Source organism: Manacus candei, unplaced genomic scaffold, assembly GCF_025592945.1.
Source record: "Manacus candei isolate 608988 ecotype Guabito, Panama unplaced genomic scaffold, ASM2559294v1 h1tg000166l, whole genome shotgun sequence".
In the NCBI taxonomy this organism is placed as follows: Eukaryota; Metazoa; Chordata; class Aves; order Passeriformes; family Pipridae; genus Manacus; species Manacus candei.
The window spans coordinates 781,524-809,361 of NW_026138214.1; the positions used below are offsets into that span (position 1 = coordinate 781,524).

A 27,838-nucleotide genomic window follows, 5' to 3' on the forward strand; every position below is an offset into this window, starting at 1 on the left:
ATTACAACCTTGAGCTTTTCCAGCCCCGTGTTGGAGATTGCCACAGACCAACGCCCCAAAAGGGACCGTGTGCGGTGGTGACATCCCCCCCCTCCCAAAACAGGGAGGGCTCCCCCGCAGCCGTGCCTCAGTTTCCCTCTTGGGGTGGCGATGCCTCGGCTTCCCCCGTGGGGGTGGCTGTGCCTCAGTTTCCCCCTTAGGGTGGTCAGGGAAGAGTTAAGGCTCCCCTCTCGATCGATCGGATCCTCCCCTCTCTCCCTCCCGCAGCAGTTTCTCCATTTCACTGCTCCGGGGGGAGCGGTAATGGACTCTGGCAATGAGGTAATTAACGGCTCCGCTCCCAGGCGGAGCTGCCGCCCCAGCGGCACCGCGGCCCGGCCCCGCTAACCCGGGTTCCTCAGACCTGGGGGGTCTCGGCCCCGATTCTGCCTCTTGCAGCCCGGCTGGGTGATCCCCGGCCGGATCCTGCCCGGAGGGTCCCAGCCCGGCTGAGCCGCCCTCCTGCTCCCTGATGCCGCAGGCTCGGACCGTGGCAGGGCTGGATCTGCTCTTTGGGGGAGGTCCCACCCCTCAGAAGCTACTAAAGCGACCTCAGGTCCCCTCTAAAGGGACCAGGCGTGTTTTGGGGTTCCTCCCCCCCGGATGGGGTGGATGGATGGGAGGACAGCGGAGTTGTGGATGCAGCTGTGTCCTGGCCCTGCAAGGGATGGACCCCGCACAGCCCCCAACCACACCGAAGTGCACTTGGGGGTCTCCGTCCTCTCCGGCTCCGGGGGCTCCCGGGGGGGCTGCAAAGGCATCTCGGCACTGAAGTGCCGCTGAAGTGTCCCCGAGCAATAAATACTTCCACACCGCCCTGGGGACATCTTAAAAAGCACTGGCGCGGGGCGGGGGGGAGGTCACTTCCACGCCAGGTCCCCAGCTCCGGATGTCCCCAGCCCGGGACCCCTCGGTGCCCACCCCTGCTCCAGGAAGCGCCGTTTTGGGGTGGCCACAGCGGAGCCTCAGCTGCGGGTGGGCTCAATCCTAATGGAGAGCCGGGGGTGGGCAAGGGAGGGGGGGCGGTAGGGGAGGGGGGTGGGCAGCTGAGCCGCCCTGGGACGTGAAAATCGTTGTGAGTGATTAGAGCTGTTCCTGTAACGAGCAGAGCAATTAACGGCGCCTCGGGAGCAGCGCAGGCCGCTAATGGGGGATGGGGGCGGGGGGCGGGGGGGCGGCTGGGCAATGGGACACTTGGGGCTGAGCTGCCCGGCCGGGGGTCCCGGGATGGGGGCGACACGTGGACGGGTGTCCCAGGATAGGGGTGACACGTGGATGGGGGTCCCGGGATGCAGGTATATAATTGGGATATACAGTCAGGATCCAGGGATGCAGAGGTGATGGATGGCTGAGGATCCCGGGGTGTAGGGGAAACACGTGGCCAGGATCCTGCAGTGTAAGGCTGGGGTGTCTGACATGCAGGGGTCATGTGTGCCCGGGATCCTGGGATGTGGGGGTCATGTGTGCCCGGGATCCTGGGATGTGGGGATCATGTGTGCCCGGGATGTGGGGACGATGTGTACCTGAGAGTTCAGGATGCAAGTATGGTGTGTGCCCAGGATACAGGAATGATGTGTCCCTGGAATGCAGGGGTGATTCACCTGAGATGCAGGAGTGATGTGCCTGGAATGTTGTGCAGGAACAACATGTGCCTGGGATGCAGGAAGGATGTCTTCCTGGGATCCAAGGATGCAGGGATGATGTGTGCCCAGGATGATGGGATGCAGGGACGCTGTGCCCAGGATGTTGGGATGCAGGGATGCTGTGCCCAGGATGATGGGATGCAGGGACGCTGTGCCCAGGATGCTGGGATGCAGGGATGCTGTGCCCAGGATGTTGGGATGCAGGGATGCTGTACCCAGGATGCTGAGATGCAGGGATGATGTGCCCAGGATGCTGGGATGCAGGGATGATGTGCCCAGGATGTTGGGATGCAGGGATGCTGTGCCAAAGATGTTGGGACAAAGGAATGATGTGCCCAGGATGTTGGGATGCCAGGGATGCTGTGCCCAGGATGCTGAGATGCAGGGATGCTGTGCCCAGGATGTTGGGATGCAGGAATGATGTACCCAGGATGCTGAGATGCAGGGATGCTGTGCCCAGGATGTTGGGATGCAGGAATGATGTACCCAGGATGCTGAGATGCAGGGATGCTGTGCCCAGGATGTTGGGATGCAGGGATGCTGTGCCCAGGATGTTGGGATGCAGGGATGATGTGCCCAGGACACTGGGCACCAGCCCGGGCTCTGCTTCCCAACCACCAGCCCGTGCCATGAAGCTGAAGGACACCTCGGTCCCCCTGGCCCCTCCCCTTGCCTGGGGGGTCTCTTCACCTGCCCCGGCCCTGTGGGACACCCCAGGTCAGGGCCTGCACCCACGGGTGCCACAGAGCCCTTGGGACAGGGACATCCTGCAGCTGAGGGGTCACACCGGGACGTCCCCACGGACCCCATCCCCACCCAGCGCCGTGTGTGAGCAGCCCCGGGGATGCTGCTGTGCCAAAACTCTGCTGGTTCCTGGACAGACAAGAGAAAAAAAAAGAAAAAGAAAAAATAATTAGGGTTTTTTATTTTTTTCCCTTTTCCGTTGTAGTCTCCACGTCCAAACTTCCTGAGAGCAGCTCCGGGCCCTCCCTCCGCTTCCGACGGCCGTGCTGCGCCATCCCGGCCGGCCGAGCCCACCGGCCAGGCCAGCCCCGCGTGGGGCCACTGCACCCCCGCCCCGCTGTCACCGCGGCCCCCGGCCAGGTGAGTGCCACCGTGCCCAGCCTGGGGCACCCTGGGAGCCGGGAGTGGGGCCGGGGGGGTTGCGCCGTGCCCTGAGGTGCTGCCGGAGCGGGAACAGCCCCCGGCACCGCGGGGCGCTTGGGAATGGTACAGGTTCCAAGGTGAGGGGATGCGGGGGGGGGGGGGGACGACAGCGAGGGGACGGCGGTGGACGGGGAGTGGGACAGTGGGACAGTGCTGCGACACCCTGTGGTGACCCCAGTGCTGCCCCTGCCCCTGCCCCTGCCCATGTCCCTGACTCACCCCCCTGCCCCCCTCACCCTCACCCAGCCCCATCCCTGCGGGTCCCGGAGGAAACGCGTCACCCCCCGGGCTGTGGTGGAGGAAGAGATAAGGGCTGGGGGGAGCCCAGCGCGGTGTCCCCTGCAGGGACAGGGCAGGGCTGGTCCCTGGTCCCCTGCCCTCACCCCACATGCCCCCTCCACCCCCATCACTGATGCTCCTCATCCCACCCGGGAGGTGCTCAGGGACAGCCGTGGGGAGGGAAGTGTCAGGTTTGGGGGGGTCTCTCGCCACTACGGCATCCATGGGGGGGCTCTTTCCCGCGGCTGGGCTCCCCAGTGAGGAGCAGATGGGGCCCGCCAGCATGTTTTGATGATTCCTCACTTTTCCTGCCAGTATCTCCCAGCGGTTCCTGTTGTTCCCGGCAGTTCTGGGACCCCCCCCATTGCTGGAGCAGAGCATGAGGCTGGCAGTGGGAGCACGGGGAGGGCTTGGGGTTCCCATGGCTCTCCCCCCCTGCCAGGGTCCAGGGGAGGGAATTTTGGCAGCGGATGAGCAATTAATTCCTCACTGCGGGGAGCCGAAGGGAAATGGGGGAAACTTTCCCACTAAACCGTTTTTCCACCCAAAACCGGATGCTCTGGCCCCAAAACGCAGCGCGGGCTCCGGTGAGGGGGAGGATGAACTCAGGGGGCTGCCGGGGCAGCACCTTTGGGGTGTCCTACGGCCGGAGCAGTAAGGAAACCACCGTGAATCCAGCTGTGCTGACCAGGAAACCTCTGTTTCCTCCCTGGCACTCGGCAGCCCCAGCCCCGTAACACGCGTCCCGGTAAACAGCACCCCCAGCACGGGGGGCTCAGGGGCTCGCCGGCCCTCCCAGCCGGGCCCCCCGGGCTGGCAGCGATCCCGGAGCCGCCCCGGCAAAGCCAGACCCTCTCTGGGTTGAGCAAGAAGCCGTCGGATCCAGGAAGCACAACTGGGAATAAACACAGAACGGGTTGAAGTGGGGCCGTCGGCGCCGCGCCAGGGGCTGGAGCCGCCGTGCCAAACCCCGCCCCGGCACCCCGGGCTCCCACCTCCGGCACCATCCCGGGATGGGGTCCTGCAGGAGAGGTTGGGGTGATGCCAGGATGCGCCCCGGGGTGCCTGGGGACGCCGGGATGAGGCTACGTGGGGCCACCCAGGCTGCCGAGCGGCCGCGCCTCAGTTTCCCCCGGCACGGGGGGAGCAGCGGGGCCGGGGCCGTTTCTCGGGGTGGAGGAATGCGAAGCCAGCCCCGCGGGGAGGTCGGATCTGGGATCCAGAGCCGGGGCCGGGGGCGGTGGGTGTGGAGCGGGAATGTGCGGAGGCAGAGGGTGCAGCCGTGGTCTCTCTCCGGGCAGGATGCTGCTGCGGGCCGCGGTGCTGGCGGTGCACGCCGCCCTCCTGGCTGCCCTCCGCCCCAGCGACCCCAACGTGTGCAGCTACTGGGAGAGGTAGGGCTGGGGGCGCTGGGAGGGGGCACGGTGACAGCGGTGGGGCCTCGCAGGACCTGCTGTTCACCCCACATCCCCCCCCCCTCCGCAGCTTCACGGCGGCAGTGAAGGAATCCTACACCAAGCCCCACGTCGTGTCCTCCAGCGAGCCCTGTCCCGGCGGGCTGGGCTCCCCCCTGCCCTGCCCGCAGCAGAGGTGGGAGCAACCCCGGCTCCCCAGAGCCCCTTGGGGACCACACGGTGTCCCCGAGGGCGTGAGGGGATGGAGGGGGGCTGTCCCCCAGGCTATGGGGGGTGGAGGAAGGCTGTCCCATGAGAGGATGTCCCCGAGGACATTGGAGAGGGGGCCTGTCCCACTGTGGGTTGTCCCCAAGGACATTGGGAGGGCTGGAGGGGGGCAGTCCCATGAGGGGGTGTCCCCAAGGCCATGATGGGGGGCTGGAGGGGGGCTGTCCCACTGCAGAGTGTCCCCAAGGGTATGGGAGGGGGATTCAAGGGTGGTCTGTCCCTGTGCAGGGTGTCCCCAGGGCCGTGGGGGATTGGAGGGGGGCTGACCCAGTCCAGAGTGTGCCCAAGGCCTTTGGGGGCTGGATGGGGGATGTCCCAGTGCAGGGTGTCCCCAGGGCCATGGGGTCTGTCCCAATGCACGTTGTCCCCAAGGCCATGGGGGACTGAAAGGGGCCTGTCCCTATGGCCATGGTGGGCTGTAGGGGGTCTGTCCCAATGCAGGGTGTTCCTATGGCCATGGGGGGCTGGAGGGGGTCTGTCCCAATGCAGGGTGTTCCTATGGCCATGGGGGGCTGGAGGGGGTCTGTCCCAATGCAGGGTGTCCCTATGGCCATGGGGGGCTGTAGGGGATCTGTCCCAGTGCAGGGTGTCCCCAGGGCTATGGGGGGCTGTAGGGGGTCTGTCCCAGTGCAGGGTGTCCCCAGGGCCATGGGGGGCTGTAGGGGGTCTGTCCCAGTGCAGGGTGTCCCCAGGGCTATGGGGGGCTGTAGGGGATCTGTCCCAGTGCAGGGTGTCCCCAGGGCCATGGGGGGGTGAAGGGTGTGTGTGTCCCAGTGCAGGGTGTCCCTATGGCCATGGGGGACTGGAGGGGGTCTGTCCCAGTGCAGGGTGTCCCCAGGGCTATGGGGGGCTGTAGGGGGTCTGTCCCAGTACAGGGTGTCCCCAGGGCTATGGGGGCTGTAGGGTGTGTGTGTCCCAGTGCGGGTTGTCCCCAGGGCCATGGGGGGCTGCAGGGGATCTGTCCCAGTGCAGGGTGTCCCCAGGGCCATGGGGGGGTTAAGGGGGTGTGTGTCCCAGTGCAGGGTGTCCCCAGGGCTATGGGGGGCTGTAGGGGGTCTGTCCCAGTGCGGGGTGTCCCCAGGGCCATGGGGGGCTGCAGGGCCGTGGTCCCACCGTGCCGTGCCGGCGCAGGGTCGTGCACCGCACCGAGTACCGCCAGGCCGTCCGCACCGACTACCGGCGGCGCTACCAGTGCTGCCTGGGCTACTACGAGAGCCGGGACTCCTGTGTCCGTGAGTGGGGCCGGGGGGGCCGTGTCCCAGGGCGGGGTGTCCCCAGAGCCGCCTGGGGACACTCCCTGCCCGTTCCCCAGCTCGCTGCAGCCAGGAGTGTGTCCACGGCCGGTGTGTGGCTCCCGAGCTGTGCCAGTGCGAGCCGGGCTGGCGCGGCCCCGACTGCTCCAGCGGTGAGGGACGGGGGGCACTGGGGGGGCACCGAGGGGGCACCCCCGGCTGGGGACGGCACAGGGGGCAGCGAGTTCAGCTGGAGGGCTGGGCAGGGGCAGTGGGACAGCCCAGAGGTTAACGGGGATGGGGACAGGGATGGAGTCTGGGGTGGGATGGGGGCGGGATTGGGATGGAGAGTATGGCAGGGGTGGAAAATACAATGGGGACAGGGAATGGGAGGGGGATGGAGAATGGGATTGGGATGGGTTGGGATGGGGATGGAGAATGGGATGGGGATGGAGAATGGGAATGGAAATGGAAATGGGATTGGGATGGGGATGGAGAATGGGATGCGGATGGAGAATGGGATTGGGATGGGATGGGGATAGAGAAGGGGATTGGGATAGGGTGGGAATGAAGAATGGGTTTGGGATGGGATGTGAATGGAAAATGGGTTTGGGATGGGATGTGAATGGAAAATGGGTTTGGGATGGGATGTGAATGGAAAATGGGAGAGGATGGAGAATGAGATGGGGATGGAATCTGAATGGGAGGATTGGGATGGGGTGAGCGGGGAGTGGGAACGAAGATGGGATGAAAGTGGGAGTGGGCTGAGAATGGCATTGGGTGGGGAGACTGGGATGGGATACATATGGTATGGGCATGGAGACAGGGTGAGGATGGGATGGGGATGGAGAATGGGATTGGGATGGGAATGGAGAATGGGATTGGGATGGGAATGGAGAATGGGATTGGGATGGGATGTGGATGGAGAATGGGATTGGGATGGGAATGGAGAATGGGATTGGGATGGGATGGGGATGGAGAATGGGAGGGCATGGAGAATGAGATGGGGATGGAATCAGAAGGGGGGGATTGGGATGGGCTGTGCATGGAATGGGAATGAAGATGGGATGAAGTTGGGGGTGGGCTGAGAATGGCATTGGGTGGGGAGACTGGGATGGGATATGTATGGGATGGGGATGGAGATAGGATGAGGATGGGATGGGATGGAGAATGGGATGGGTTGAGGTGGGGATGGAGATTCAGACAGACATAATATGGGAATGAAGATGGGATGGGGACAGGATGAGAGTGGGATGGACATGGATGGATGGGATGAGAATGGAATTGGAATGCAGGATGGGGAGAAGATGGGGATGGGCACAGGATGAGGATGGGCTGGGGATGGATGGATGGGGAAGGGATGTGAAGGGAATGAGGAAGGGGACAGGATGGGGACAGAGGGGGGATGGGGATGGGATGGGGATGAAGATGAAGACACAATGGGATCAGGATGGAGCTGGATTGAGGATTACAGTGGGATGGGATAGGACGGGATGGGATGGATGGGATGGAACGGAATGGGAGGGGATGGGACAGGACGGGATGGGATGAAGAGGATGGGACAGGACAGGATGGGGTGGGATGGGATGGGATAGGATGGAGGGGATGAGATGGGATGGGATGGGATGGGATGGGATGGGGTGGGATGGGATGGGATGGGATGGGATGGGATGGGGTGGGATGGGATGGGATGGGATGGGGAGGTACCACTGGTCTCCCCCTTGCAGAGTGTGACGAGCAGTCGTGGGGGCCAGGCTGTGGGAAGCGCTGCAACTGCCACCACGGGGCCCCCTGTGACCCCCTGACCGGGGTCTGCTCCTGCCCCCCCGGCTTCGCCGACCCTCTGTGCCACCAGCCGTGCCCAGCTGGCACCTACGGGCAGGGCTGTCACCTGCCCTGCCCCTGCCACCACCAGGCCCCCTGCAACGCCTCCACCGGCGCCTGCCTCTGCCCCCCGGGGCTGACGGGCCCCCTGTGAGTAGGGACCCCTCACTCTACACCCCCCCCCACCGCTCCCCAGGCGGGGGTCCTGCTCACCCCTCACCCCCCCACAGCTGTGAGGTGCCCTGCCCCGAGGGGACGCCCTGTGACACCCCCTGTCCCTGCCAGAACGGGGGCATCTGCCACCCATCGAGCACCAGCACCTGCGTCTGCCCCCACGGATGGATGGTAGGTGGGCTGTGCCCCCCCTCGCCCCCCAAAAACCCTCCTCTGTGCCTCCTGTTCCCCGGCTGACCCTGGTGCTCCTTTGCAGGGGGAGATCTGCTCCGTGCCGTGCCCCCCCGGGCGCTTTGGCCCCGGCTGCCAGGGCGAGTGTCGCTGCCACAACGGGGGCCACTGTGACCCCCGCTGGGGGCACTGCCAGTGCGCCCCGGGGTTCACTGGAGAGCAGTGAGGGGGGGACGGGGCGTGGGGGGGCACAGGGATTGAGGGTACAGGGGGGGAGTGTGGGCATGGGGGGCCAGGGGATGGGGTACAAGGGGATGGAGGGGATGAGGGGTGACAGGGATTGAGGGTACGGGGGGGAGTGTGGGCATGGGGGGCCAGGGGATGGGGTACAAGGGGATGGAGGGGAGGGGGATGGGTGGGGACAGGGATTGGGGGGACAAGGGCAGTGAGGGTACAGGGGGCTGGAGGGCTGGGAACTGGGAATGCAAGGGGAGAGGGCTGAGGGGCTGGGCTGTTGTGGGACTGGAGTGTTGGAGGACCAGGGGATGGGGGTACAAGGGGATGGAGGGCAGGGGGATGAGGGGTGACAGAGACTGGGGGGATGAGGGGGGAATATGGGCATGGGAGGCCAGGGGATGGGGGTACAAGGGGATGGAGGGCAGGGAGATGGGAGGCACAGGGGAGTGAGGGTACAGGGGGCTGAAGGGGCTGGGAACTGGGGGTACAAGGGGATGGAGGAGAAAGGGATGAGGGGCTGGGACATTTGGGACTGGGGGATTGGGGGACTGGGGGATTGGGGGCACAGGGTATTGGGAGGCCTTGAGGTGGGAGTACAGGGGGATGGAAGGGAGGGGGATGGAGGAGACAGGGATTGGGGGCACAGGGGAATGGGGGTACAGGGGAATGGGAGCAGAAGGGGACGGGGGACAGGGGGATGTGACACACCAGGACAGAAGCATAGGGAACAAGGGCACATGGGGCTGGCAGCAGATGGAGGTGGAGGTGCACCGGGAGGGGCCACACAGGGACAGGGCACAGGGGTGCCACGGATGGTGGGGGGCACGCGGGGATGTGGCACATGGGGACAGGGCCACCCCAGCTCCCCAGCCTGGCATGCAGTGAGCTGGATGGCCTCGGCTTGGGGCCGGGGGGGACTCCAGGAGCCACCTGAGCTCTGGGTGGGGCTGTGCCCTCACCTTGCTCCCCACGCAGGTGCCGGGAGAGGTGCCCGGTGGGGCGGTATGGGCAGGACTGCCAGGAGAGCTGCGACTGTGCCAACGGGGGCCAGTGCTTCCACGTGGACGGGGGCTGCCTGTGCGAGCCCGGCTTCCAGGGCAGCCGCTGCGAGGAGCGCCGCTGCCTGCCCGGCCTCTACGGGCTGCACTGCCAGAGCCGCTGCCTCTGCCACCCCCAGCACAGCCAGAGGTACGGCCCCCCCCCCTTCCCACCCCGGCTCCCCCCCACCCCAGCACCCCCACCCCACCCCAGCACCCCCATCCCACCCCAGCACCCCCATCCCACCCCAGCACCCCCATCCCACCCCAGCACCTCCATCCCACCCCAGCACCCCCATCCCACCCCAGCTCCCCCATTCCAACCCAGCCTCCCAATCCTATCCTATCCAATCCCATCCTCTCCCAGCACCCCTATCCCATTCCAGCACCCCCATCCCATTCCAGTACCCCCGTTCTACCCCAGCTCCCCCAGCCCAACCCAGCCTCCCAAACCCAATCCAACCTGGCCATCCCATCCCATCCCATCCAATCCCATCCCAGCAGCCCCATCCCAATTCAGCCTCTCCATCCCACCCCAGGTCCCCCATCCTACCTGAGCTCCCCCATCCCATCCCAGCACCCTCATCCCACACCAGCACCCCCATTCCACACCAGCACCCCCATCCCAGCTCCTCAGACCCATCCCAGCTCCCCCATCCTATCCCAGTGCTCCCATCCCAGCACCCTCATCCCATGCCAGCTCCCTCATCCCATCACCCCCATCGCATCCTAGCACCCCCATCCCAATATAGCACCCTCATCCCATCCCAGTCCCCCAAACCCAACCCAGGTGCCACCATCCCACCCCAGCTCCCCCATCCTACCTGGGCTCCCCCATCCCATCCCAGCATCCTCATCCTGCACCCCCATCCCAGCCCCCCAAACCCAATCCAATCATCCCATCTCATCCCACCCCATCACCCCCCATCCCATCCCAGCACCCCCATCCCACCCTGGCTATGCCATCCTGCCCCAGCCCCCCTATCCCACCCCAACTGCTCCATCCCACCCTGACTCCCTCCCCATCCTTTCCTCTCTCAGCTCCTCATCACCCCCACCATTCTCACCCCCCCACCATCCTCACCCCCCATAGCTCCTCACCTCCCCCCACCATCCTCATCTCCCCCCCCCCTTGCCTCACGCCCCCAGCCTCGCCTCCCCACCCCATCCCCATCTCCCCTCCAAGCCTTGCCTCCCCCACACCCCCATCTCCCCCCAGCACCTTCACTGAGCCATCTGACGTGTTGGCTGCACGGCCAGGAAGAGTTAAATGCCCCCCGGGGAGGGGCCTTTGTGCCCCTCGGTTTGCAGAGCCCCTTCCCAGCACAGCCAGCGCCCCGTACTGGGAGCACTGGGGTGCTGAGCGTGTGCCCCCAGCTGTCACCCCATGCTGGGGGAGTGTGTCTGCCACCCTGGCTGGGCCGGGCTCTTCTGCAATGAGAGCTGCCCCCCCGGCTCCTTCGGGCCCGGCTGCCTCCAGAGCTGCCTCTGCCTCCACGGGGGGGTCTGTGACGGGACCACCGGGCTCTGCCGCTGCCCCCCCGGCTACACGGTGAGGGGCACGGGGGGCTGGTGTGCTGGGGCAGCCTCGTGGGGCATCCCTGAGCGGGAGAGTGAGGGTCTGGGTGGTGCTGGGGGATCCTGGGGGCTCTGGATGCTTCTAGGTGGGTGTCTGGATTGTTCAGAGGTGGGGCAGGCATGGGGGTCTGGGCATCCCTGAGGGAAACATGGGGGTCTGTCCTTGGGGGTGGGTTGGGGTTGTTATCTCTGAGGGTCTGGGCATCCCTTGGGAGATCAGTGGCAACCCTGGGGACAGCTTGGGGTTGCTATGGGAGAATGGGGTTTTTGGGGTTGTTGAGTCTCCCTGCAGCACCAGGATGCCAAAAGGAGGGATGACGGGGTGGTCCCCAGACACCTGGGTCCTTTCCCCAGCCCTGGGTGGGGGGTCCCATCTGTTCTGAATTCTTCCCCCCCCCCCCCCCCCTTCACCCAGGACGAGCACTGCTCCTCCCTGTGCCCCCCTGACACCTTTGGGGTGAACTGCTCGGGGCGCTGCTCCTGCCAGCACGCCCTGGCCTGCTCCCCGCTCGACGGGTCCTGCTTCTGCAAAGAAGGTGGGTGCACACCCGAGGGTGGGGGGTCCCTGTGCCCGTCCCCGTGCCCACCCCGCTGTCCCCTCACCCCGCAGGCTGGCACGGACCGGACTGCTCGACGCCGTGTCCCGCTGGTATTTGGGGTCCCGGCTGCAACCAGAGCTGTGACTGCGCCCACGGGGCGTCCTGCGACCCCCAGAGCGGGACCTGCCGGTGCCCACGGGGCTGGCAGGGCCCCCGCTGCCTGCAGCCCTGCCCGGTGAGTCCTGCTGGCTGTGCTGGTGCTGCTGGCACCGGGGTTTGGTGCCACCACCCCGGCGGTGACTCCCCGACCTGTCCCCGCGCCGCAGAACGGGACGTTCGGGGCGGGCTGTGGGGGGCACTGTGACTGTGCCCACGCCGACGGCTGCGACACCGTGACGGGGGAGTGCCACTGCCTGCCCGGCTGGACGGGTGAGGGGGATCCCGGGGGCGGTGGGGCCCTGCCGTGCCCTCGGACGTTGCCCTTCACCCCCCCTATCCCTCCTCGTCCCCGCAGGGCCGCAGTGCAAGCAGAGCTGTCCCCACGGCTCCTGGGGCCGGGGGTGCCGCATGTCCTGCTCCTGCCGCAACGGGGCCTCCTGCTCCCCCCAGGACGGATCCTGCGCCTGCCCCCCGGGGTTCCGCGGCCCCACCTGCCAGCGCCGTGAGTGAACAGCCCCCTCCCGCCCCCAAACCCGCGGCTTGCTCCCCGCCCGGTCCTTGAGCCCCGCGCTGAGACCGGGTGCGCCTCGTGTCACCCCAGCCTGTCCCCCCGGGCGCTACGGCAAGCGCTGCTCCCTGAGCTGCTCCTGCGCCAACGGCTCCTCCTGCCACCCCACCGACGGCTCCTGCCTCTGTGCCCCGGGCTGGCGGGGCCCCCGCTGCTCCCAGCGTGAGTGGGGGCCGGGGGAGAGGGGGAGAGGGGGAGTGCGGAACGAGGCTGACCCCACAAGGCTGACCCCACAAGGCTGACCCCACCCCTCGCCCGCTCCTCCAGCCTGCGCCCCCGGCTCGTGGGGGGACGCCTGTGCCCAGCCCTGCCTGTGCCACCACGGGGGGACGTGTCACCCTGCTGAGGGGACCTGCCACTGCCCGGCTGGCTGGAGCGGGACACTCTGCGAGGAAGGTAGAGCCTGGCACAGACACCCCCTCACTGTGGGTCTGCACCCTCCCATCCAGCCAGGGGGGTCTGGGGGGCAAGAGAGAGGGGTCACCATCTGGGTAACCCCTACCCAGCTCCAGACTGGGCAGTATGGAACTGTATGGGCCCCTGTGGACCTCCATGATCCTGGGCACCAGGAACGGCCCCAGTATGGAGCTGTATGGTCCCAGTATGGAGCTGTATGGTCCCAGTATGGAGCTGTGGTCCCAGTATGGCTCTGGCTCCCCCACCCCCTGTGTCCCCAGCCTGTGCCCCCGGGACCTTCGGGCTCCAGTGTGACCAACTCTGCCGCTGCCCCCACAATGCCACCTGCCACCCCGCCACCGGGACGTGTCCCTGCCCCCCAGGCACGACCGGGCCCCACTGTGAGGCTGGTGAGTGGGGGCAGAGCGGGGGGTCCCTGGGGTCCCTACCCCATCCTGGGGGCTGATATTCCTCCCCACTCCACAGGCACCCCTGAGCAGCCCTACACCATTGTGCCGGCCCCCCCTGCAGCCTACAGCTCCCTGGGGCTGGTGCTGAGCCTGGTGGCCCTGGTGGCCCTGCTGGTGGCCGTGGTGGTCATGGCCCTGTGCTACCGCCACCGGCAGAAGGGCAAGGAGAGCCGGCACCTGGCCGTGGCCTACACGGCAGGACAGATGGACACCTCCGACTACATGGTGCCAGGTGAGCCCGGGGCAGCGGTGCTGAGGACGTGGCCCCAGCCCTGGTGGCCCTCCTGCTGACTCCTGTCCCTCCAGACGTGCCACCGAGCCACCACGCACACTACTACTCCAACCCCAGCTACCACACGCTGTCCCAGTGCCCGCTGCCACCCCCCGGCCCCCAGGACAGAGCCAGCTCCCTCAAGGTAGGGCACGGGGCAGGATGGTGTGGTACGGGCCAGCACAGCGTGGCACAGGCCACTGCCACGACCCTCGAGGCCACCCTGTCCCCTGTTTGGGCTCCAGGTGCCTGGCCCACAGCTCTTCCCTGGCCTGGAGAGACCCTACGGCCCCGAAGGCAATGCCACGCTGCCCCCTGACTGGAAGCACCTCGGGGCATCAGCCCTGGGCCCCAGGGGTAAGGAGGATGGGGGGCAGCTCCAAGGGAGCCAGCAGGGACCTTGGCCAGGGTGGGGTGGGCACCTGGGTCCCCTCCCTGCTCGGGATCCACGGGGAAGGGGCTGGGGTGGGGTGCAGTGGACAGAGAACTTTAATGCTTGGAGGAGGATGAAGCAGAGGGGACCCCAAACCTGCCCCCTTAACACAGGGGGGCAGCTGGACCGGAGCTACAGCTACAGCTACAGCCCTGGGCTGGGGAAGGGGGACAGCAAAGGTACGGAGTGGGATGGAGGGGAGTGGGGCAGAGAGAGGGGCAGGATGGGAAATGGATGTGGATGGGGTGGGGAGAGGAAAAGGATGGGATGGGGAAGGGATAACACTGGGGCTGGGATGGGATGGGAAAAGGATGGGGCTGGGATGGAGACTTGATGGGGTCGGGGCTGGGATGGAGACTTGGCGGGTTTGGGGCGTGACAGGGATGGGCTGGGATGGGCAAGAGGCAGGGATGGGGTGGGGATGGGTTGGGAAAGGACTGGAATGGGGTGGGGAAGGGAAAGGGAAAGGGCCAGGGGTGGGGCTGTGATGGGGAAGAGGCGGGGCTGGGGTAGGGAAGGGATGGGGCCGGGACTTCCCTAGGACAGACACAGCCGGACGCGGCTGCTCCCGCTCCCCGTCATGGGGAAAACCCCAACTCCTTCTCCCCCAGAGCACCCCCGGGAGGGGCTGGGGGCCAGCGCCAGCTCCCTGGCCAGCGAGAACCCCTATGCCACCATCAAGGAGCTGCCCACCCCCACTGCCAAGGCCCCCGAGGGCAGTTACATGGAGATGAAGTCCCCTGTCCGGCGGGAGATGTCCTACGCCGAGATCGGGGTCCCCGAGGAGCCGCCCCAGGAGGGTACGGCTGGGGGGTCCCCTGGCCCCGTGCAGTGGGCACAGGACCCTGCTGGTGGGGGGCTGCCTGGCCCCGGGGGGGAACAGCCTCGATGGCAGGGGCTGCACAGCCCTGGGGGGTGACGTGACCCCGGGGACTGCATGGCCCCGGGGGGACATGGCCTCGGTGACACGGGCTTCGTGACCCCTGGGGGGGCCATGTCCCCTTGCAGCCTTCTCTTGTCCCCACAGAGAGCGACCCCACACGCACGGACCCCCCCAGCCACTACGACTCCCCCAAGAACAGCCACATCCCCAGTCACTACGACGTGCCCCCCGCCCGCCACTACCCCCCGTCCCCCCCGCTGCGCAGGAAGGACCGCTGAGGGACCGGGAGGGGGACACAGGACTGACCAGGAGGGGACAGAGCATCCCTGCGGGGACTGGGGTGCTCTGGGGCTGTCCCTGAGCCCACGGTGCAGGCGGTGAATAAAGGGTGTTTGGTGTGGAGCCAGCCGGGGCTGCCTGGGGGTCTGTGCCAAGGAGCCACAGGGCCCGAGGGCACTGTGGGGGGAGGAAAGGAGGGGCTGGTGGGGTCCTGGGCACACTGTGGGGCTCCCCAGGCTCTGTGCTGGGGGCCCTGCTCCCTCCCAGAGTGTGCATGAGGTGGGAGCCCAAAGCACATCCAAGCCCGTCACGCTCCGTGAGAGGAATGGGCAAAGGTTGGGGGAGCCCGTGGTGTGCCGGGAGTGGGAGTGGGGGCATCTGTGGGCCTTCCACACAGCCCAGGGAGGACCACTGTGTGCCCCGGGAGGGAGAAGGGGCCGTCCAGCCTCCAGAAGGACTGGCAGAGCCATGGGAGGGAGCAGAGCCTCGTGGAGATCTGCCAAAGGCTCGTGGAGCCCACGGAGCACCTCGGGGGGAGGGCTGGGGGGGCTCCTGTGGGCTCGGGCAGAGCACAGACAGATCCACAGCTGACCCTGGGATAGAGCAGGGGCCTCTGTGGACACGGTCAAAGCCCCTCAGATCCCACAGTGACCCCAAGGAAGGAGCAGAGGTCTGTGTTGTCCCGTGTAAAGCCCCTCAGATCCTGCTGTGCACCCAGGGAAGGAGAAGGGGTCTGTGCCATCCCATGTGAAGCCCCTCAGATCCCTCTGTGCCCCCTGGAGAGGAGCAGGGGTCTGTGTTGTCCCATGTGAAGCCCCTCAGATCCCTCTGTGCCCCCTGGAGAGGAGCAGGGGTCTGACTTGTCCCATGTGAAGCCCCTCAGATCCCTCTGTGCCCCCTGGAGAGGAACAGGGGTCCGTGTTGTCCCGTGTGAAGCCCCTCAGATCCCTCTGTGCCCCCAGGGAAGGATCAGGGCTCTGCACCATCCCATGCTAAGTTCTGCTGAGCCCCCCGGGCACCCTGGGAGGGAGAAGGGATCCCAGAAAGCTGGGCAAAGCCTGTCCTGTGCCCTGGGAAGGAGGACAGTCCCTACATCTCCATTTTAGTTCATTGCAATTATTTTTTTTCTCTAGTTCTTGTTGCTTTATAAAATTCACCGTTTACCTTTATCCCATTCGCTGACTTTCTTTTTCAATTATTTCTTGTCTTTCTTTAGTGCCCTCCCTTCTGTGATTTTTGTTCTATGTCTCTGTTCTATTCCAGTTCACTGTCCCCATTTTTCCTTTTTTTTCTCCCCCCCTCTATTTCCCTAAACCAAGGGCTTTGCCTCACCACGCCCTGTCCACGCAGGAAGGAATGAGATTCTTTCTGTTGCTTTCTGTGGTTTTACCAGCTGAAGGAATGTAACTCCCCCCTCTCATGCCCCAACTGATCAGACTTGGATAGACTGGGGGGGAGGTGTCATCATGTTAAAGGACAGATCTACTGACCTGGTGTGGGATCCTCCCCCACCCAAATCAACACCAGATTCTGGGTGCAGCAACTCAGTTCCAGAAGTAAATCTGACACCCAGCAATTGCTGAGCACCTGGGAAGTGCAAGGGAAAATGATCCTGCCCTGGGATCCCACATTTGATCCTTTTAAGGAACCAGGTTATTAGGAAGGAGAATATTTGGTGCAATGGGACACCCGTGGGTGTGTGAGACTCCCCAACACCACTTCAGCCACCACAGTACAGAAGGACGGGACAAAACCTCCTGTGGAGGGGGTTTGACATGGAGTCCAACAATATCCTCAACCCACCTCCCACGGAGCCTCTGCTTTAACTGCTCTGAAATATTTCCAGTTAAAACTCAGCTGTGGAACAAGCATTTATCCTGCTCCTCCAGGACTGGCCTGGGGATGCTCTGATGGAAAAGTTCTATTCTTACTTAACCTTAAGGAAATGTGCAGGATTGAAATGTGGAGTAGGCATCCCTTATCTGTGCCCAAATGGAGTTTTTAATTGTTCAATGCCCAAGTCGCCTCGACAGAAATGTGACACTGTCAGAGGGGAATTTACAGCACATGAATGGATGAGAAACATTGCAAAGCCTGATTGGTGTCTGCTGGGGGAGGAGAAGGTTGTGTGGAGACCTCACAGCACCTTCCAGGCCTATAGGGCACAAGGGAGGGTTCCTATAGCATCAGAAACTGGAGTGACAGGACACAGGGAATGGCTTCCCAGTGCCAGAGGGCAGGGCTAGATGGGATACTGGGAAGGAGTTGTTCCCTGGGAGGGTGGGGAGGCCCTGGCACAGGTTGCCCAGAGAAGCTGGGGCTGCCCCATCCCTGGGAGCGTCCAAGGCCAGGTTGGACAGGGCTTGGAGCAACCTGGGCCAGTGGAAGGTGTCCCTGCCCGTGGCAGGGGGTGGAACAAGATGAGCTTTAAGATCCCTCCAACTCAAATCATTCCATGATTCTCTGATCCTACCTTCAGAATGGCTTTAGCCCTCAGGCTGGAAGCAAGTTGTCTCCCTGTGTAATAATTAGACATAAATGGGCTCTAGAAAATGCAACCTGGCAAGTAGATGCTCTGAGCAACTGGGCAAGACGTGCTTTTGGAGAATCAAAGCTGTAGTTCAGCAGGCATCGAGGATGACATTGCAGAATGGATTGGTGTCAGACGTGTTGTGATTAAAGGAACACGGGATACGTGGGATGTTAAACTTCACCCACAGGGAATGCTGTGTTCCCAACGCTGTGACTCCCAGAGAAGCAGCTCCATCCAAGGTGAACCAAAGCACTGAGTAAACAGTGGGATTGTTCCAATCATGCAGCCCACAGGCTGGTTTGGGGCATGGAATCCTGACCCACGGATCCTCTCACTGCTGCATCTTGTGGGATGGGGGAAACGGCTGATGCAAACAGGAGCGATGTTTTAGTGGGATTTATATTCCCAAGGCTTGGCGTTGCCATTGTTTGCTGTAGGATTTCTCGCTTGCTCCCTTTTATCTCTTCTCCTTCTCCTCCTTCTGTTCACCGCGTGAAATCCCCACCCTGAAGAGCTCCCAGGAACGCGATTTAGCCGACTGAGCCACGGGGGGGTAGTGTTGTCCCGGAACGGGTCCTTTCACTCCTTGTGCAAGAGGCCGGTCCGCGCACAGAGCCGAGGTCTTGGATTTATTTACAGTTCTGCGCAGAGAGCGGGGCTGGGGAACCTGTTTGGGGACAACACTGGGAGGCCGAAAAATTAAATGTCGGCGCCTCAAACACTGGGCAGTTCGCAAAGGCAGGAGGGGCTTCGCTGAGGCCGGGTCTGCACCTTTAACCGAGGGGGAAGGGAAGAGTTTTGGGTGTGGTGGCGAAACCTCCGATCTGCCCGGCCACGGCCCGCGGACTTCTAAGGACTCGGCTCGGGGGAAAGGCACGCCCAGCACCGGAGCACGGGCAGGATGGACCGAACATGCCACTGGATCCAAGGATGGGGATTCTTTTCTTTTCTTTCTTTTCTTTTCTTTTCTTTTCTTTTCTTTTCTTTTCTTTTCTTTTCTTTTCTTTTCTTTTCTTTTCTTTTCTTTTCTTTTCTTTTCTTTTCTTTTCTTTTCTTTTCTTTTCTTCTTTCTCTTTCTCTCTTTCTCTTTCTTTCTTTCCTTTCTCTCTTTTCCCCTCTTTCTTTCCCTCTTTCTTTCCCTCTTTCCCTCCTTCCCTCTTCTCCTTCCTCCTTCTCCTTCCCTCTTTCTCTCTTTCCCTCCTCTTTCCCTCTTTCTCTCTCTTTCTTTTATGAGGAAAGGCTGAGGGAGCTGGGCCCGTTTGGCCTCAAGAAGAGATGACTAAGAGGGGACCTCATCAATGCCTGCCAGTGTCTGCAGGGAGGTGTCAGAGGCTGGAGCTCTGCTCGGGGGTGCCCAACAATGGGACAGGAACTGATGCCCGGGAAGTTCCACTTGAACATGAGGAACAACTTCCCTGGGCAGTGACCGGGCACTGGAACAGACTGCCCAGAAAGGGTGTGGAGTCTCCCTCTGGAGATGTTCCAGAACCATCTGGACACAATCCTGTGCCGTGTGCTCTGGGATGACCCCTCTTGAGCAGGGAGGTTGGACCAGATGACCCACATGTGGAGCCCCAGCAGCGCGGCAAAAGCTGGGTGGGGAGAGGCTGGAGAATAAAACACCTGGTGCTGGAGGCACCAGAGCCCTTCCACACCCCGGGGTGGTCCTGATCTCGTGATGCCCCAGCCCCATCCCGTCCTGGCTCCATCCCTGCTGTGCCCCCAGCCCTTTGATGTCCCCTTTCAGCACCTTGGTGTCCCCATCTCCACGCCCAGGGTGTCCCAGCCCCCCCACATCCCAGTCCAGCCCTGTGGTGCCATCCAGCCCTCGATGTCCCTGTCCCCAGACTCACGGTGCCCCCATCTCCACCCCCACGGTGCACCCAGACCTATCCCTGTCCCCAAAAGTCCCACAACCCCCTCAGTGTCCCCATCTGTATTTCCATCGTGCCCCCAGCCCTGGGAAGGCAGTGACAGGCAGGGTGGGGGCAGCTCTGTGTGCGCTGGGAGCAGCTTGTGATGCTCAAGGTGCTGTGACAGAGACCCCCACCTCCCTCCTCCCGTGCAGCAGAGACCCCCCCCTTCAGCATCTCACACAAAGCAGACCCCCACCCCAGCAGACGCACCCCACGGACCCCACTTCAGGCCACGCGGGGGGATCACAGCCTTTATTGCCGGCCCCCTCACCCCGCGTACCCCGGCTCCTCCTCCTCGTCACTGCTCTCCTGGACGAGCCCGGGCTCCTCGGGGCTGCAGGCGAGGCACGTCCCGCCCGCCTCCGTCCAGCACCGGTCGCAGTACAAGGCACGGCAGCCGGGAGCGGGGCAGACCTGGTGCCAGGGGGTGCCGGGCGTCCCACACAATGTGCAGCTCCGGCGCTGGCAGCGGCGCAGCCAAGGCCAATGCTGGCTGCACCACTCCAGCAGCGACGTCCCCTGCGGCGAGGACGGGCCCGTGTGGGGTTCTGGCAGAGCAGCCACCCCACAGCAGCTCGATGGACAACAACGCCCCGCTCCCCGGCCCGCCGTGCCCCCGACCCCACTCACCAGCCCCGGGGGCTGCCGTGCTCTCTGGGCGATCCGCCTCCGCTGCAGCTGGAAGAAATTCTTCCTTTGCCGCAGCAACTTGTTGTACAAGAACAGCACTCGAGTCTTCTCCCGCTGTGCCGGCGAGGACCGTGAGGGATGGGTGGCTGGGGGCACCTGCCCACCCCAAACCCCACCCCAAACTCACCCCCCAGGCCGTGCCAGGCCCTCGGGCGGTGCCGGGGGCTGCTCACCTTGGGGAAGTAGAAGGCGGCGATGGCGCGGCGCAGGCGGAACGGGTAGACCTGGGCCAGGCAGAGCAGGGCCAGCGCGACCAGGGGCAGGCAGGTGTTCAGGTACTGCTCCCTCGTCATGCCGTGGGGCTTTGGCAGGCAGGCTGGGGACAGGCACCAGCGTGAGCCCCCTGCGGCAGGCAGGGGTCCATCCCCGGGGTGCCGTCCCCGGCGGGGGCTCACCGCGGTTGGAGGACTCCACTTGGGTGTCGAAGGAGGTGTTGAGGGCCCCGATGGTGCTCCGCAGCAGCTGCGCCATCAGGGACGTGCCCATCACGGTCACGGACATGTGGTGGCTGGCTGTGGGATGGCAGGATGGGGAGGCTGAGGAGGCAGGGGGAGGGCTGGGGGCCCCCTCTGCATTGCCTTGTGGGGCACAGAGGGGCTGTGGGGCTGCCCCTGAGGGCCTTGGGCTCACTTTGGTAGGAATACTGCACAAAGGAGTGGTTCTGGATGATGCTGAGGACGCCGAAGATGAAGTGGTCCAGGCCACAGACGAAGATGAGGAAGAGCAGGAGCGGGATGCACCTGAGCAGTTCCATCACCTGCGGGGAGCAGGGTGTGTCACAGCCTGCTGCCCCTCCAGACCCCGACCCCCCCGGCCCTCCCCAGCCCCTCACCATGTACTTCAGCTCAGGCCGCTGCAGGGCCAGGTGGCACGGGAAGACGAAAGCCGAGGCCTCGTCCCGGAGCAGGGGCAGCAGCGTCCGCTTGTTCTGGGTGAGGGGCAGCAGGGTGGTTCAGCACAGCCCCCAGAACCCTTCACCAGGAGTGGGAGGCCACCCTCCACCCCTGTCCCCCTTGTCCAACCTGCTCTCCACGCCGGGCATCGATCTGTCGGAAGTAGGTGGTGATGTAGCAGTTGTCGAAGCCGATGTCGTGGCAGTACCGGTAGGTGTAGTAGAAAGCCCTGGCAAGAGAGGACAGGTCCAAGGAGGGCAAAGGAGGCACCGGGTACAGCCCCTGAGGACACACCCCCTTGTTTTCACATCCCCCCCAGACCTGCTGCTAAAGGGGGCCCCCAACCCTTTGTGCCCCACAGCTGGCACAGGGGTGTCACCCCCCACCCCCCGACCATCCCGAGGCTCACGAGAAGAAGACGAAGAGGAAGGTGAAGGACAGCAACAGGCGGAAGAAGGAGACGGCCAAGCCCAGGCGGGCGCCTTCCTCCCGCAGTTGCGAGGTCACCTCCTCCTGCAGCTGCTCCACTATGTTGATGCCCACCAACATCTCCTGGTGCTCCTCCTGCAGTGGAGGGGCCGTGGGGCAGGGCAGGATGTGGCCCCCACCCTGGCCCTGGGCACAGGGATCGGGCACCCACAGGGTGCCCAAGCACCCACCTTGTAGACAATGCTGGCAGTGAATTCCTGGCCGAGGTTTTGGACAGAGTCGTTCACCTGGTCAAACACCTTCCCGAAGTTGCTGTCCACAGGGATCCTCTCCTCACACCAGGAGCTCATGACTGCAGGGACGGAATGGGGACGGTCGTGGCTGTGGCTGCCGTCCCGGGATCTGTGGGGGGCAGAACTGGAGCTGCCCCTCAAGGGAGGACAGGGACAGGGAAATGGGTCCCACACATCACTCACGCTTGACTGCTTGGCAGAGGACCCCGATCCGTATGGGCAGGCAGAGGACGTGGTTGATGAGGGGCACGGACACTTTTGCCAGGCAGCTCCTGTGCAGCTGTTTGAAATAGTCCAAGCAGCGCTGACGACCACTCTCGAGCACAGCTGGGGGGAGGCAGAAACCCTCAGCTGTCTGTGCAGACCCAGCCCTGCTGGCCCAGACCTCATCTGGGGTGCCTGTGGGGTCAGCAAGGGGGTCTGGGGCAGCCCCCCCGGCTGGCAGCCACCTGCCCTGTGTGCTGCCAGCCCCTGCCCGTCCTGCTCACTGGCACAGCGGTGTTTGGTCTTCCTCTCATACAGCTCCTGGGTGCTGCGGGCCGGCTGGGCGCCCTTGTCCTTGTCCTTGTCCTGCCGCAGGTTGTAGCCCTCATCGCTGGCCACCTGGTCGTTCAGCTCCACGAAGGCGCGTGAGAGGTTCTGCATCTCCGTGTTCAGCGTCTCCCCGCTCCGCTGCCGGGACACACACGCAGACACGCGCACGCAGAGGCTCGGCCCCGCTCCCCCAGCCCCCTGCTGCCCCCTCCCCAGACCCCCCTCACCACCAGCTCCTCCATCACGCGGCGCAGGGGGGCCGTTGACACCTCCCAGAGACCGGTCGTGTGGTTGACCTGAAGATCCACCACGCAGTCCATCGAGCGTTTCGCCTCCATCAGGTTGTGCCAGAGGTTGGCCACGGGCCCTGGTGCCAGCAGGGGTGGCTCAGAGCCCACCAGCTCTCAGGACCCCACTGGGGGGCACAGGGACATTGGGGGGACCCTACCGTGGTAGATGGCGGCGAAGACAAAGGAGAGAACGTAAAGCCGACCCTCTTTGCCCAGGAACTTGGGGACCATGAGCAGGTTGGCACAGCGGAAGTGGGGGGACGTGGCCCAGCCCAAGGCAGTCACCCCTGTGGGGAGCAGAGAGCTGACCCCACGGTCCCACAGAGAACCCCCTGGGTCTCCCGATGGCCCCCCATCACCCCAGTCCCCTCCCCGCCACATCCTCACCCGTCAGCCCCCAGGTAAGCTTCACCCTGTATGACTCTGACAGGTCCAGAGGCATGATGAGCAGCTGGCAGAGTCCTGAAAGACCCAACAATGTGTCCTGAGCTCCCGGTGCCACCGGCTCCATGGCGTGCCCGGCAGCGGGACACACTCACCGAGACTGAGGAGCATCCCGAAGCCAGCACCCAGGAAGATCTTGCTGCAGCGATGCTCGGCCGGCCGGCTCCAGAGGAACCGGCTGCACGGGCCGGGCAGGACCGCGACCACCACTCGCTTCAGGGCTGGGTGGGGAGGGAGGTGTCAGCCCTGCCTGCTCCCACTGCCCACGCTCAGCCCCGGCCAGGAGCAGGGTGGGAGGGGATCTCACTTGTGTTGGGACGTTTCTTCCTCCTGCGTGTCTCTGTCCCAGCCGAGGGCTCTTCCTGGAGCTGAGAACGGTGGGATGCTGCCCTAGAACCAACACCGGTGCTGTCATGGGGTTCTCCACGCTCTGTCACGTTCCCCAGTGGAACATGGTGGGAAGGGCTGGGTGGCCACCGAGCCACCACCTCCCGCAGCTCGCTGCCCTTGCTCTCAGCCTGCTCCTTGTAGTCAAGCATCTCCTCATCGCTGGAGTCCCTGCAGGGGGAGAGAAGAGAGGGGTGAGCTGCAGCCCCCCCACACCCACTGCAGCCCCCAGGCTCGAGTGGGCTCCCAGCACCCCTCTGCTTACATCTCCTCATCCACAGAGCCCGGGTAGTTCAGGGTGGCCATGCAGACAGAGCAGGTGTTGTTCAGGGCTCTGGAGCACTCCCTGCAAAACAACCCTGAGGGAAACAGGACCATCAGAGGGGACACAGCATTTTCTGGGGAGGGGATCCCCAAGCTAGAGGGGCTCCTACCTCTGCAGCTGGGAGTGATGCACGCACTGAAACCTGGCTGCTCCACCGCCCCACAGGCCAGGCAGTGTTTCTGCTGGATGCCAAGGAAGCGAGAGAGGCGGGCAAGGGCAGGGAACCTGAGGGCACAGGGTGATGCTCCATGGGGCAATGCCATCCTGGGTGTCCTTGCCACGGACCCCCAAGGATGCTGCTGCCCTTTTCCATCCCTTGTGAGAGCTTACCTGGAGATGAGGATGAGGAAGAGTTTGCTTTTCCTACCATCGGCCGTGCCCTGTGTGCCACTTGAGCGCAGGGCAAGTGCCACCCACTCCCGCCGTGCCAGGATGATGTTGTGGAGGAAGACCATGCGCTCCTGGCGTGGAGGGGATGGGGTGAGGGCAGGCGGCTGCTGAGGGGGTGTAGGGTGGGACATGCACACACGGGGGGCTTCTCACCTGCTCACGGGACGGGTAGTAGGCGGCACACACTGCCTGGCGCAGGCGTGCCATGTAGGAGCCAAAGATGGTGATGAAAAGCCAGAGACCGTACAGGATTCCTGGTGGGAAGAGGACAAGTCTCGTAGGGGCAGCCCCCTTGCACCCCCCCACCCACCGGGGTCGCTGAGGGCGCAGCCCCCCTGTCTGCACACCGATGGTGATGTAGGTGTTGTGGTCGGGCTCCATGGGCTCGATGAGGCAGGCCTGGGACAGCACCGAGACCTTGCCCTCCTGCAGCGCGTTGAAGGCGGACACCAGATCCTGGAAGATCTCACTGGTGTAGCCCGTCCCGTTGACACTGACAGCCACTGTCGATGGCGCTGTGGGGCGAGAGCGGCTCAGTCCTGCGGTCACCCCAAAGCCCCAGCCCCCGAGGGTGCTGCTCCAGTGCAGTGGGTGCTGCTCACCCCTGGCAACGATCTCCGCGCTCAGCTGGTGCCGGAACAGGTCAAGCAGCCAGAAGATGCTGTAGTCGGCCAGGATGATGCTGAAGCCCAGCAGCACGTGGCGCAGCAAGCCCATCAGCTGGATGCCATACTGCCGCCTCTCTTTCTTTGACAGCCACAGCGCGGCTGGATGGCCACAAGAGCACCGTGAGGCCGTGCCGGGAACCCCCGGCTCCTCGTGAGGCCGTGCCAGGAACCCCCAGCTCCTCGCCACGCTCAGGGCTGGGCTGGGGGACACTCCCCGGGGTGGGGCTGACCTGGGGGGATGTAGCGGCCCCTCTCCCGCGCCGTCAGGGGCAGCACGGTGGGTCTGCCCTGCTCCGCCCGCCGCAGGTCCAGCTCCACGAAGCGCCGCGTGATGTAAACGTTGTCGAAGGTGTCGTCCCACAGGTAGCGGCGCCGGTACCACATCGCGCTGGGGACACGGCGGGCGAGCTGAGCACCGGCACGACGGGTGCCCGTCCCCAGAGCAGCACCCCAGCCCGCTCACTCACTGGAAGCACAAGTAGAGGATGGCCCAGAAGGAGATGTAGGAGAAGACCTCCAGGCCGTGGTGGTAGGGCTCCAGGTGGAGCTGCACGGCCTCCATTATGTCCCGGGACACCTGCCCCAGGCTCTTGCTGGCGTTGAGGCTGACGTTGAAGTGGTGCACGACCGAGATGTTGAACTCAAACTCCCGGCGGATGTGGTTCAGAGCGTCCGTGATGGCTGCAGGGGCGACAAGAGGCTGTGCTGGGGTGGGGAGCAAGAGCCAAGAGGGGCTCCTCACCCCCCACGGCACCAGGATACTCACGGGCTGCGACGTTTGCCCGGACGAACTCCTGGATATACTGTGGGATGATGCAGAATAAGCCGGCAACTGCGGAGAGGGGGGATCTCTGTTGGGGTGGGGCCCTCATGACAGACACAGGTCCACCCCACTGCCCCTGAAACCCCCTGTTGCAGAGGGACAGGAACTCACCAACATCAGCCACGTTGCAGAGCCACTTGAAGCCGAGGACGACGTAGCAGATGAAGAAGAGGAGGGGGAGGGCGCGCTCGCAGTCGTCCTTGGCCTTTTCGATGGCGCGAACGCAGCTCTGGTAGGGTGAGCCCAGCTCCTTGTTGCAGACATCACCGACCTTCGACAGCCACAGCCAGACGTTGTGCAGGATCCGGGCTGTGGGCAGGGAGCGGGTGTTGGAGAAGGGGGTAGACTGAGATCGGGGTGGGGGGTGCTGGAGCTGGGCAGACCCCTGGGGGCCTTGGGGACCCCGCTCACCGACGTGTCTGGTGGAGCCCATGATGGAGCGGACGAACTTGCGGACGCGGTCGCTCACCACCTTGGCGTTCTGGCCAATGTCCTTGATCTTGTTCTGCAGGTCTGCAGAGAGGGGGGACCCCTGAGCACACCCCAAGGGGCGAGAGTAGCCCAGGGCTGGCTGGGGCTCCCCCAGGAAGGGCCCCTGCAGTCCCCCCGCCTCCCCCCAGCCCCCTGCTCACTCAGCAGTGGCTGCTTGGCACGTTCCAGCCGCTCGGCCGTCTGGTTTTGGGCCAGTTCAGCCCCGCACGACAGCGCCTTGGCGAGCTGGGAGACGTTGTTCAGGACATTGGTGCCAGGGCCCTGCACGGTCATGCACAGCGCCAGCATCACGATCAGAATCTTCCCCTCCCCTGCAGAGACAGGGCAATCCTGGGGCTCAGCTGGGAGCTGACACCCCCCTGGCACCCCCCAGCTCCCCTTCCCATGGTTCCTCACTGGTGAAGAAGTGTGGCAGTGCCAGCAGCACGAGCATCCGCGTGTTCCTGGAGAAGGCCATGCCCAGCCCCAGCCCTGCTCCCAGGATGATGGTGATGCACAGGCAGTACCAGACATCGTGGCCCTGCACCAGCAGCACCAGTGCCCCATAAATGCTGGCCAGAGCCAGGCCCAGCACGAGGGCGCCGACACTGTGGGCAAACTCCAGTGCCTGGCTCGGCTCCTCCGGATGGCGCTTGGCCCGAGGCCGCGGTGCCGGGTTCTTGCCCCGGCCCCTCTGCTGCCGCAGGGCTTTGCACAACCCCGAGACCAGCACCATACTGAGGCTCCTGCTGCTCCTCTAGCTCCCTCTCCGTGGGACAAGAGCAGGCAGAATGAGCAGATTCCAGAGCGCCACTTCCAGGGCACCGTTGTCGGTTCCCACATCACAACCTTTCCGTTGGAACACTCCAGTGCTGTCGGTTCCTGCATCACAAGGGTGCTGCTCACCCTGATGTACGGCTTCCAAACAGAGAAATTTTATTTAACACGTGTCAGAATTGCAGGTCTAATAGGCCTCAGTCCCTGCAGCTGTAGAGGGAAGAAACTTGAGCCAATACATCAATGGGAACCAAGGCCAGCAGAACGCTGAACCAACAGACCAGGGACACTTGGCCACACAACCATGAGATGATGACGAAGAAACAAAGCCAACCACCAATTCAAAGGGCAAACTGGGTAATTCCAGCAAGAGGTGATTGCGGCCACCGAGTCAAAAAACCCACTGACTCAAAAGAAGGAGAAAACTGAGCATGTGGCCTAATTAGCACAAGAAGCAAGAGGATCATTGAACCAACAGAAGATAAAATACTAACTAATGAGGAACCACGTAACTTGTAGCCCATGAATATGTAATGCCTGTTTGCTGAAGTGTAGAAATAGTGACCAGTTTTGCCAGTGGGGGCTGCGTTGGGGGTTGGCCCCCAGCACTGCTTGCACGGAACTGGAAATGCATCAAACTCCTCGGCTCAGGATCTCAAATCGAATCAAAGCTAATTGAAGCAAGATCAGCTTCTTGCACATCAACGGAAGGAGCCTGTTCTGGGACAACACTTTAGTGACCCAGATGGGGCAGCCATAAAGCCTTGCCCACACCATCTTCCTGCCCCTGGCAATAAAGAATCGGATTAGGCAGGAGTCCTGCAGCGCCTCGGGCTGCGAGCGGTGCTGGAGGGAGGGGGGAAGGTCAGGGCTCATCAGCAGCCCCCCGGCCCCGGCCTCTCCCAGCACAGCAG

General features: G+C 64.1%; 2 protein-coding genes across 7 annotated transcripts; one reads left to right on the forward strand and one right to left on the reverse strand.

Moving 5' to 3' along the window:
* Positions 1–2,680: 2,680 nt before the first annotated feature.
* On the forward strand, positions 2,681–15,188 carry PEAR1 (platelet endothelial aggregation receptor 1). Of its 6 annotated transcripts, XM_051773120.1 has the most exons (23): positions 2,681–2,786; positions 4,430–4,522; positions 4,614–4,718; positions 5,942–6,042; positions 6,123–6,215; positions 7,770–8,016; positions 8,097–8,211; positions 8,297–8,433; positions 9,424–9,636; positions 10,863–11,037; positions 11,479–11,599; positions 11,674–11,837; positions 11,929–12,031; positions 12,117–12,263; positions 12,363–12,491; positions 12,597–12,725; positions 13,007–13,135; positions 13,212–13,427; positions 13,502–13,611; positions 13,712–13,823; positions 14,013–14,078; positions 14,511–14,699; positions 14,927–15,188. In XM_051773120.1, the coding sequence occupies exons 2-23, from the start codon at positions 4,431–4,433 to the stop codon at positions 15,058–15,060; spliced, it is 3,027 nt and encodes a 1,008-aa protein (XP_051629080.1). In that variant the 5' UTR covers positions 2,681–2,786; position 4,430; the 3' UTR covers positions 15,061–15,188. The 6 variants fall into 6 exon arrangements, with proteins under 6 accessions (XP_051629080.1, XP_051629081.1, XP_051629078.1 ...); XM_051773115.1 differs by lacking the exon at positions 2,681–2,786 and having other exon boundaries at positions 2,882–4,522; positions 5,942–6,038; XM_051773118.1 differs by lacking the exons at positions 2,681–2,786; positions 14,511–14,699 and having other exon boundaries at positions 2,879–4,522; positions 5,942–6,038.
* Positions 15,189–19,777: 4,589 nt separating this feature from the next.
* Positions 19,778–27,426, reverse strand: LOC127463557 (uncharacterized). The gene is made up of 29 exons (XM_051773131.1): positions 26,565–27,426; positions 26,309–26,479; positions 26,088–26,189; positions 25,788–25,985; positions 25,620–25,685; positions 25,321–25,534; positions 25,084–25,241; positions 24,788–24,952; positions 24,533–24,700; positions 24,339–24,439; positions 24,126–24,256; positions 23,905–24,020; positions 23,736–23,829; positions 23,391–23,641; positions 23,179–23,304; positions 23,027–23,101; positions 22,798–22,926; positions 22,577–22,716; positions 22,304–22,487; positions 21,999–22,142; positions 21,753–21,874; positions 21,503–21,657; positions 21,223–21,322; positions 21,033–21,128; positions 20,831–20,957; positions 20,596–20,712; positions 20,374–20,516; positions 20,141–20,254; positions 19,778–20,029 (listed from the first exon to the last, which is right to left on the reverse strand). The coding sequence occupies exons 1-29, from the start codon at positions 26,881–26,883 to the stop codon at positions 19,778–19,780; spliced, it is 4,278 nt and encodes a 1,425-aa protein (XP_051629091.1). The 5' UTR covers positions 26,884–27,426.
* Between the last annotated feature and the right edge of the window lie 412 nt (positions 27,427–27,838).